General features: G+C 46.3%; 1 protein-coding gene across 1 annotated transcript in view; it reads right to left on the reverse strand.

Annotated features, from left to right (window-relative positions):
* Positions 1-11,358, reverse strand: part of LOC124545598 (transient receptor potential channel pyrexia-like) — a 148,966-nt gene that overhangs the window by 62,287 nt on the left and 75,321 nt on the right. Inside the window, exons 7-8 of the mRNA XM_047124546.1 lie at positions 4,233-4,343; positions 4,058-4,181 (exon numbers count right to left, since the gene is read on the reverse strand). Of these exons, the coding sequence (XP_046980502.1) occupies positions 4,058-4,181; positions 4,233-4,343 (235 nt within the window). The remainder of the gene's footprint in view (positions 1-4,057; positions 4,182-4,232; positions 4,344-11,358) is intronic.

Genomic DNA, 11,358 nt, shown 5'->3' on the forward strand with positions numbered 1-11,358 from the left:
CAAATAATCCTAATAAACATATATCCGGATACCAATGGTTTTCCCGATACGACGTATTACATTGGAGTGACAGGATGGCGATACGCACTAATAAAGATGGCAGTACTATCGCGTACACAAGGTATAACAAGGCAGAGCTGCCATTTGTGCTCAAGTGATTCAATGAAACGATTTACATCTACATCTACATCTACATTGATACTCCGCAAGCCACCCAACGGTGTGTGGCGGAGGGCACTTTACGTGCCACTGTCATTACCTCCCTTTCCTGTTCCAGTCGCGTATGGTTCGCGGGAAGGACGACTGTCTGAAAGCCTCCGTGCGCGCTCTAATCTCTCTAATTTTACATTCGTGATCTCCTCGGGAGGTATAAGTAGGGGGAAGCAATATATTCGATACCTCATCCAGAAACGCACCCTCTCGAAACCTGGCGAGCAAGCTACACCGCGATGCAGAGCGCCTCTCTTGCAGAGTCTGCCACTTGAGTTTATTAAACATCTCCGTAACGCTATCACGGTTACCAAATAACCCTGTGGCGAAACGAGTGTTTTGTAAGCCACCTCCTTTGTTGATGGACTACATTTTCTAAGCACTCTCCCAATGAATCTCAACCTGGTACCCGCCTTACCAACAATTAATTTTATATGATCATTCCACTTCAAATCGTTCCGCACGCATACTCCCAGATACACTGCTACCAGTGTTTGTTCCGCTATCATATAATCATACAATAAAGGATCCTTCTTTCTATGTATTCGCAATACATTACATTTATCTATGTTAAGGGACAGTTGCCACTCCCTGCACCAAATGCCTATCCGCTGCAGATCTTCCTGCATTTCGCTACAATTTTCTAATGCTGCAACTTCTCTGTATACTACAGCATCATCCGCGAAAAGCCGCATGGATTTACGACGTGATTACGGCTGCACAACGGGGATTAACGACTCTGAACGGGGAATGGTAATTCGACCTAGACGTACGGGACATGCCATTTCGGAAATCGTTAGTGTCAAGAGTGTTCTGAAAATACAAAATCTCAGGCATTACCTCTCACTACGGATACCGCAGTAGCCGACGGCCTTCACTTAACTACCGAGAGCAGCGACGTTTGCGTACCGTTGTCAGTGCTAACAGACAAGCAACACTGCGTGAAATAACCACAGAAATCAACGTGGGACGTACGACGAACGTATCTGTTAGAACATTGCCGCGAAATTTGACGTTAATAGACTATGGCAGCAGACGACTGACGAGAAAGCCTTCGCTAACAGCACGACTTCGCCTGCAGCGCCTCTGCTGGTCTCGTGACCATATCGGTTGGACCCTGGATGACTGGAAAACCGTGGCCTGGTCAGATGAGTCCACGGTTTGTTACAGCTGATGGTACGATTCGAGTGCGGCGCAGATCCCACGAAGCCATGGACCCAACAAGGCACTGTGCAAGCTGCTGGTGGCTCCATATTGGTAGCGTCTGCGATTACCTAAAATGGAATGCGTTATGCAGCCAAACTGAACCAACTGAGACCATTTGCACCCATTCATGGACTTCATGCTCCAAAACAACGATGGAATTTTTATGGATGACGAATAACGGAAATGTCGTGTGACTAGGGTCTCTCGTCGGGTAGACCGTTCGCTGGGTGCAAGTCTTTTGATTTGACACCACTTCGGCGACTTGCGTGTCGATGGGGATGATTAGAACAACACAATGCCCAGTCCCTGAGCGGAGAAAATCTCCGGCCCAGCCGGGAATCGAATCCGGGCCCTTAGGATTGACATTCTGTCACGCTGACCACTCAGCTACCGTGGGCGGACATGGATGACGATGTGAACGGACCACAACCGTTTGCGATTGGTTTGAAGAACATTCTGGACAATTCGAACGAATGACTTAGCCACCCAGATCGCCCGATATGAACTACACCGTATATTTTTTTTTTTTTTCAAACGGGTAATAGTTCCTCTTAAGACAGTGCATTTAAATGCTGGTTAGATGCAAGCGTGACATGTTTTTGGCGTAGCTTTGGCTCTAGAGGGCTCTAGGAGGCTCAAGAAGCTTAGCCTATAGGAGTAATATTAACCTGTATATGGTTTTCACATTCCCCTGATTACAGCGAGTCAGAGTGGCTGAACCGTCACTCTGGAATCCCTGTATCTGTCCTCTGTACTTTGATGTATCATTAACTGCCGTTTAATGTTTTGATAGTACTAAAGAAGTTTCTTTTGTTTCTGGAATCCGCAATTCAATCCAAAATAGGAAAGGCAGGTTAGGTTTATAAATTCTTGCGGGACTGTACTAAAGTGGTTGTTAACTATGAAGTTTGTTGGTGGGATGACGTGCAGTGGCATGGAGCAGTTCAAAATGGTTCAAATGGCTCTGAGCACTACGGGACTTAACTTCTGAGGTCATCAGTCCCCTAGAACTTAGAACTACTTAAACCTAAGTAACCTAAAGACACCACACACATCCATGCCCGAGGCAGGATTCGAACCTGCGACCGTAGCGGTCACGCGGTTCCAGACTGTAGCGCGTAGAACCGCTCGGCCACTCCGGCCGGCACACCAGTGTAGAAGGGTCAAAAATAGCTCTGAGCAGTATGGGACTTAACATCTGAGGTCATTAGGCCCCTAGAACTTAGAACTACTTAAACCTAAGTAATCTAGAGACACCACACACATCCATGCCCGAGGCAGGATTAGAACCTGTGACCGTAGCGGTCGCGCGGTTCCAGACTGAAGCGCCTAGAACCGGTCGGCCACAACCGCCAGCAGTGTAGAAGGAGATTGGGGGATTCCCCACTGTATGATATCTATAATACGTTATTCTGCAGCTTCCCAGTGTCACTCCATAGGTCTGCATGTCGCCAGTCCGTAGAAAACGGAAAGCCGCGCTGATGTAAAGTACCATCCGACCTCCGACTGATGACCATAGATGTTAAGTCCCATAGTGCTCAGAGTCAGCCATCCGATCTCCGAATACTTCGTTAAAATACGTATGGGTAAAAAAATGACCCACATGGCACTACTGGTATCACAGGTAAATTTTTCATGGGAGCGTTTGGTCTTGCGATGATTATGCAAGGGGCTACATTCCACGAAAAAATATCGTTGGTCAAAAATGACCCACATGGTACTTTTTAGCGTTATTATCTGTAACCGAATATAATATGGCGTAATTTATCACAATTGTGTTTGATGTTTGTGGTAACCGAATACAAGATGAGGGAGATCCGGTAGGTAGCACCCACTGTTACGTTATGGCACAAACACAAATACACACACACAAACACACACACACACACACACACACACACATATATATATATATATATATATATAGAGAGAGACAGAGAGGGAGAGAGAGAGAGAGAGAGAGAGAGAGAGAGAGAGAGAGAGAGAGAGAGACTGTCAACTTTGGGTGTTGGAATTCTGGTGATTAAAAACTCATTTAAGTATAAACTCTTTTAAAAGTACTTTGTCTTTGGGTGGTTGTGTGTGCTAAATATGCATATATCGTTACCATCGTTTCGTGTGAGTATATGTGTTGCTTTAGCTGTGTTTATTGTGAGTGACGAAATGTGAAATAAAATTACTTGGCCCAGGATTTGAGATCCAAATAGAACAAGAAAAAAAAAGAAGCAGACAAGGAACTGGAAGTTAACTGACCATTTGTTGTGGCAGTTTCGCAACAGCGAATAGTTCAGGTGTGACGCTGGGCGCTCTCGTTTGAGGGAAACACCTCCAACACGTGAAGTGGCAACTACCAAGTAATTTTAATCAGACTATAGTGCCGAGCTGTCGGGCTTGGACGACCGATCATCCGGTCTACCGAGCATTGTTGGCAAGCGGGTGCACTCGGCCCCTGTGAGACAAACTGAGGAGCTACTTGATTGAGAAGTAGCGGCTCCGGTCTCGGCAGGGAGAGCGGTGTGCTGACCACACGCCCCTCCGTATCCGCATCCAGTGATGCCTGTGGGTTGAGGATGACACGGCGGCCGGTCGGTACCGTTCGGCCTGTTCGGACGGAGTAATAGTGCCGAGGGCAGCCGCGCACCTGGTAGTCGTCGCCCTGCGGGGAGAGCCCGTTGCTCTGCAGCTGCTCGTCGAGGAAGGCGCGCAGCGTGCCGGCGTCGATGAAGGCGAGCGGCGGCTCGCCCTCCTGGTTGCGCAGCAGCGGGCTGGCGCCGCGCCGCAGCAGCGCCAGCACGGCGCCGCGGTTGCCGTAGTGCGCCGCGTCGTGCAGCGCCGTGTCGCCGAACTGGTCCTGCGCGTCCACGTCGACCGCGGCGCCGGGGCCCGGGCCCAGCGTGCCCTCGCAGTCCAGCAGCAGCGACACGCACCTGCAGCACCGCGCGCACCCCGTACACCACATTACCCAGGAGCTCGTATCCGCCTACGAGGCAGGCAACACTGCCACGCCGCACCTGCAGCACCGCACGCACCCCGTACACCACCTTACCCAGGAGCTCGTCCCCGCCTACGAGGCAGGCAACACTGCCACGCCGCGGTGCTTTACACTGGCATCACTACCCATCTCGGCCGTGCAAAGTGCAGGCTACTTGTCTACTCGCAAGACTTCCCTCATTCATACTAATAACTTCCTCCATTGCTTCTTGATACAACATAATAATAAATCAAAATCGCTACAAGGTATGGCAGTAAAATAATGGAATCATGCTGTCACAGAGTAAGTACGTATGTACCAAAGATGTATGACCAATATCTGTGAAACTTGGATTCTTCCCAGTCGAAAGCTGCATCTCTTGTGCCCTTTGTTTGTCAAGAACTATTATATTCATGGAGAGTCATCGAGTAAAACAGAAGTAATATCTGGCGTTCCCCAAGGAAGTGTTATAGGCCCTCTATTGTTCCTGATCTGTATTAACGACGTAGGAGACGATCTGAGTAGCCGTCTTAGATTGTTTGCAGATGATGCTGTCATTCACCTTCTTATAAAGTCATCAGATCATCAAAACGACTTGCAAAATGATTTACTATAAGATATCTGTATGGTGCGAAAAGTGGCAATCGATCCCGGATAAAGAAAAGTGTGAAGTTATTCACATGAGCACTAAAAGAAATCAGGTAAATTTCGATTATGCGATAAGTCACACAAATCTGAAGGCTGTAAATTCAACTAAATGCTTACGGATTACAATTACAAATAACCTAAATTGGAACGATCACATAGATAATATTGTGGGTAGAGCAAACCAAAGACTGTGATTCATTGGCAGAACTCAAGGTGCAACACGTCTACCAAAGAAACTGCTTACACTACGCTTAACTGCCCTATTCTGGAGTACCGCTGTGCGGTGTGGGATCTGCATCAGGTGGGACTGACGGATGACATCGAAAAAGTACCAAGAAGGGCATCTCATTTTGTATTATCGCGAAATAGGGGAGATAGTGTCACAGACATGATACGTGAATTAGAGTGGCAATCATTAAAACAAAGGCGTTTTTCGTTGCGACCGGATCTTCTCATGAAATTTCAAAAAAATTGTTCAAATGGCTCTGAGCACTATGGGACTCAACTTCTGAGGTCATCAGTCCACTAGAACTTAGAACTACTTAAACCTAACTAACCTAAGGACATCACACACATCCATGCCCGAGGCAGCACTCGAACCTGCGACCGTAGCGGTCACGCAGTTCCAGACTGAAGCGCCTAGAACCGCACGGCCACACGGGCCGGCTCATGAAATTTCAATCACCAATTTCCTCCTCTGATTGCGAAAACATTCTGTTGGCACCCACCTACACAGGGAGAAATGATCATCACGATAAAATAAGAGAAATCAGTGCTCGCACAGAAAAAATGTAAGTGCCCGTTTTTCCCGCGTGCCGTTCTAGAGGGGAACGGTAGAGATACAGCATGAAGATGGTTCATTGAACCCTCTGCCAGGCACTTTATTGTGAATAGCAGAGTAATCACGTAGATGTAGATACTATTTTCCCTGAAAAATTATGATTGTGGTAATAGAGCAATAAACAGTCGTTAAGTTTCAAACTACACACATCAAAAAAAGCTTTACATCACCTCGGTTCCGAGAGTTCCGGAACCCGTACAGAAAATTGGAATACAAATCGACATAAACATCATTTTCGCCCTTTTTATTGCACATCAAAACCACACATTGTATGTTGTAACATCATGCAGCGATACCTTCAGAGGTGGTTGTCCAGATTGCTGTACACACCGGTACCTCTAATACCCAGTAGCACGTCCTGTTGCATTGATGCATGCCTGTTTTCGTCGTGGCATACTATCCACAAGTTCATCAAGGCACGGTTGCTCCAGATTATCCCATTCCACAACGGCGATTCGGCGTGGGTGGTGGGTCACGTCGTCCATAAACAGCCCTTTTAAATCTATCCCAGGCATGTTCGATAGGGTTCATCTAGTCGAGCGATGTCGTTATCCGGAAGGAAGTCATTCACAAGATGTGCACGACGGGGGGGGCGCGAATTCTCGTCCATGAAGACGAATGCCTCGCCAATATGCTGCCGATATGCTCGGAGGATGGCATTCACGTATCGTACAACCGTTACCGCGCCTTCCATGAGCACCAGCGGCATACGTCGGCCCCACAAATACCACCCCAAAACAGAAATGAACCTCCACCTTGCCGCACTCGCTGGACAGTGTGTCTAAGGCGTTCAGCCTGACCGGGTTACCTTCAAACACGTCTCCCAGGATTGTCTGGCTGAATGCATATGCGACACTCATCGGTGAAGACAACGTGATGCCAATCCTGACGGCTCCATTCGGCATGTTGTTGGGCCCATCTGTACCACGCTGCATGGTGTCGTGGTTGCAAAGATGGACCTCGGCTTGGACGTCGGGAGTGAAGCTGCGCATCATGCAGCCTGTTGCGCAGGGTTTGAGTCGTAACATGACGTCCTGTGGCTGCACGAAAAGCATTATTCAACATGGCGGCGTTGCTGTCAGGGTTCCTCCGAACCATAATCCGTAGTTAACGGTCATCCACTGCAGTAGTAGCCCTTGGGCGGCCTGAGCGAGGCATGTCATCGACAGCTCCCGTCTCTCCTCCATGCCCGAACAACGTCGAGACGCCTGGACAGTTCCCTTGTTGAGAGCCCTTCCTGGCACAAAATAACAAAGCGGATGCGATCGAACCACGGTATTGTCTGTGTAGGCATCGTTGAACTACAGATAACAGGAGCTGTGTACCGCCTTCCTGGTGGAATAACTGGAAGTGATCGGCTGTCGGATCCCCTCCGTCTAATAGGCGCTGCTCACGCGTGGTTGTTTACATCTTCGGGCGGGTTTAGTGACATCTCTGAACAGTCAAAGGGACAGTGTCTGTGACACAATTGCCACAGTCAACGTCTATCTTGAGGAGTTGTGGGAATCAGGGTGCTGCAATTTTTGTTTTTATGTGTGTAATACTGAAACCAAGCAATAAATTGTCGTGAAGTTTCAAACTGATACTGAAACCTAACTGTTAATAAAAGAAATGTACGGCGAAGACTATTTAGCTCGTATGAGAGTTTCTGAGTGCTTCAAACGTTTCCAAGATGGACCTGAAAACGTTGCAGATGACTCCTATATAAAAAAATTGTTTTGCATGGTCAAGATGAATTTTTTATCTTCATGTTTACCATCTAAGATCACGTTTGCCATTTTTCCAGTACTATGCCGTCTTTTCCCCATGTTGTCTTTTTATTTCTTCTCTGGGTGTTGTTCCCTATTTCTTATTTATTCTACCCTGAACGCCGTCTAAATTTTGTGTTTTATTCTTCAGAAGTCTTTTGTTCAGAAGACTTATGTGAGTAACTGCTTCTGATAGTATTGCAAAATCGTCAGCAAAAATCAGGCAGTTGACCTCTATTTCATATGTTTTCGTTCACAGAAGTACTGGGTGAATTCTGTGATTTTTAGCACCTAATCCCAGAACTGTATATATCTTTTTTCTAAAACTCAGTTAAACAGTAAAGATAATAAAACTTCCCCTTCTCTAACATTAGTCTTTATTTTAAACAGCTGAGATACTTCTCAAATATATTTAACATTAGGTATCGTATTTGTTAGAGTTTCACGAACTATGTTTGGAAATTTTATCGTTATTCCAAGTCAATCTGGCAATGCTTGACAATCGCTAAATACGTATAGAAACGGGATATCCTTCCTAATCTCGTTCTCCCCATTGTCTGTATCCATCTGCTCCTTCTCCTGTCTATCTCACCCTCCTCCCCCTCTGGGTGTCCAGCCCCTCACTTCACGTCTTTTTCTCCATCTCAGTCCTCCTCTGTTGTCCATCTCGTCATCCTCCCCCCTCTCTCAGTCCATCACTTTTCCCCCCCTTCTCTCTGATCATTTTATCCTCCCTCCATCTCTCTATATATCCTCTTCTCACCTGCTTCTGTCCATCTTCCCCTTCCCTCTGTCTACAGCCACCCTCCCTTCCCTCTATCTCTCCTACCCCTCCCACCACTTTCTCAGTTGGAGTTGTCTTTCTTATTATAGAAAATTAATCATGAGCCGATAACGATAAATAAAACTTTTTTTTGTAAAAACTGAGTGCGAGGAAGAAAGTAAAACAGCAAATTATTGTGTATACATAACTTCCTGGCAGATTAAAACTGTGTGCCGGACCGGGACTCGAACTCGGGACCTTTGCCTTTCGCGAGCTAATTGCTCTACCATCTGAGCTACCCAAGCACGACTAACACCCCGCCAGTCTCTCGTCTCCTACCTTAGAATACAGAAGCACTCCTGCGAACCTGGTTGGAAGGTAGGAGACGAGATACTGGCAGAAGTAAAGCTCTGAGGAGAGGGCGTGAGTCGTGGTTGTGTAGCTCAGATGGTAGAGCACTTTCCCGTGAAAGGCAAAGGTCCTGAGTTCGAGTCTCGGTCCGGCACACAGTTTTAATCTGCCAGGAAGTTTCATATCAGCGCACACTCCGCTGCAGAGTGAAAATCTCATTCTATTGTGTATACATTTTTTAAAAGGCATATAACGAGAAAGAATATATGTGTATAATGGTTTAAACGCCCTGCTATCGTAGTTAAAACTGATTGTCGGAAAGAAAAGAAGACAGCATTTTTCACAGCAGAGCACAGCACAGTATTTTATTTCATGGAGTCGATTTTAACTCAAAACACGGACATCGTTGTTTAAAGAAATATATAGCCTATGCCCAACTCAATGTTTATTAGATCACGATGAAAAAATTTGGACTGATGCGGCAAGAATTTCTCGAGAGTTTTGATAACAACATCTCCCCTTTTCATAGAACATAAATTTTAACATATTATATATACACTGACAGGAAAAAAATCACAACACCAAGAAGGAACTGAGCGACATAAAAGAAAGTTGGTAGGCGTGTTTTTACATCTGAAAGATGTTGTCAATTCAGATTTCACACCAGTCACACAAGAGTGACGCTGGTAGCGCACTACAAAGATACAAATCGGATTTGCCTTAAATACACACTGTCAAAATCATATGCATTAGTTACCTTTGAGACTGGACGTAGTAAGTTGATATTAGTGAAGAGTGTCTTTAAGGCAACAAAGCCGCAATTATCAACACCTCACTGAGTTTGAATCGGGTCGTGTAATAAGGCTGCAAGAAGCTGCATGTTTCTTCTGCGATGTTGCAGAAAGACTTGGCAGAAATGTAGCCTTCCTGCTGGCAGTGATCGCGAGAAAACTGGGCTCTAAATGGGCATATGGCACTATCAAGAGGGAAGACCATAGTGTTTAGTGCATGCCTCTGGCGCATCTGTAGCAGCAATATGAGCAGCAAAAGAATGGTTACAAATGGGCTACTTTGAGAAGAGCCCTGAGGCAGATGCCCTGTAGCAACCCCAAACCACCGACATTTGCGACTTCAGTGGCATCAAGTGAGAGCCCATTGTAGGTCAGGGTGGAGGTCTGTTGTGTTTTCTGACGAAAGCTCGTTCTGCCTCAGTACCAGTGACAATCATGTTACGGAACTGCAGCCAACCCACAAACATGTCTGCGTGCAAGATACACTGCACCTACTCTTGGAGTTATGGTGTGGGGTGCGACTTCCCGTGGTAGCAAGAACGCCATCATGGTTATCCCATGCGCCCTGACTGCAAGAGCGTAATCAGTCTGATGATCTGATATGCTGTACTGCCATTCATAAACAGTACACCAGGCGGCTGTTGTAACCCAAGATGCTCTACAGAGTGAAATGAGAATTAAAGACCGTAAGCTGTCGACAGGCGTTAATATACATCAACGGGGACACTTGAAAATGTGTGCGTCGACCGAGACTCGAACCTGGGATCTCCTGCTTACATGGCAGACGCTCTTTCCAACTGAGCCACCGAGGGCACAGAGGATAGTGGGACTTTAGGGTTTATCCCTTGCACGCTCCCCGTGAGACCCACATTCCCAACTTAATGTCCACACAGTACATTCGTAGTGCCCCTGCGCATTACACTCATTACTCGCTGCAGACGACCTTACCGAGTCCCGTTAGAGTTCGGGCAATGCGTGTGCATCCAGCGCAGAAGAAGAAGGTCAGTGGCCGGTTAGCCTTAACTATATGAAGATGGTATCTGTTCTTTCGGACATATCCGAAAGAACAGATACCATCTTCATACATGCTTCACAGAGAGTCGACTTGTTGCCTTGATCTGCTCAATCACGAGATCTGTCTCCAATCGAATACATATTGGATATCATCAGAAGACATCTCCAGTGCCATTCACAACCGGCATTCACTGTACCTGTACTGTTGGACTAAATGCAACACGCATGGAACTCTATCCAACAAACTGACATCTGGCACCTGTAAAACACAATGAAAGCACATTCCCACGCTTACAGTCAACATTCTGGCAGCTAAACTGGTTATCAATTTACCAGCATTTCACATTTGCAAAGTATTATTTCGTGCTTACAATTAACCTGGGATCTTGCAATGTTATTTAAATACGTTACCTGGACAAATGTATTCCGAATAATTTCATTACTCTATATTATTTTACGATGCTGCGATTTTTTGTCCATCAGCGTATTTTGGAATAGTAGGGGGGGGGGGGGGTAGAGAGGTAGAAAGTAAAAAATTATGACCATTTCCTCAGAACGCACACCTGGACCAATGGGTTTACTCAAACTACCTCCAGTTGCGGCAAGAGCCTCTGTATATAATGATTCTGTAGCTTTATATTCTACTGCTCAAGAAAGTACCGTAATGTATCACTCTTATTAAAATATAAGACTTTTTTCTTTTTTTTTAGAAAAGTTACTGTGGTATGATGAGTAATATCACAGTATCACGAAGCATCCCATGAGTTTCGGAGCCGGTCGCGGTGGTCTAGCGGTCCTAGGCGCGCAGTCCGGAA

Source organism: Schistocerca americana, chromosome 8 (assembly GCF_021461395.2).
Source record: "Schistocerca americana isolate TAMUIC-IGC-003095 chromosome 8, iqSchAmer2.1, whole genome shotgun sequence".
Classification (NCBI taxonomy): Eukaryota; Metazoa; Arthropoda; class Insecta; order Orthoptera; family Acrididae; genus Schistocerca; species Schistocerca americana.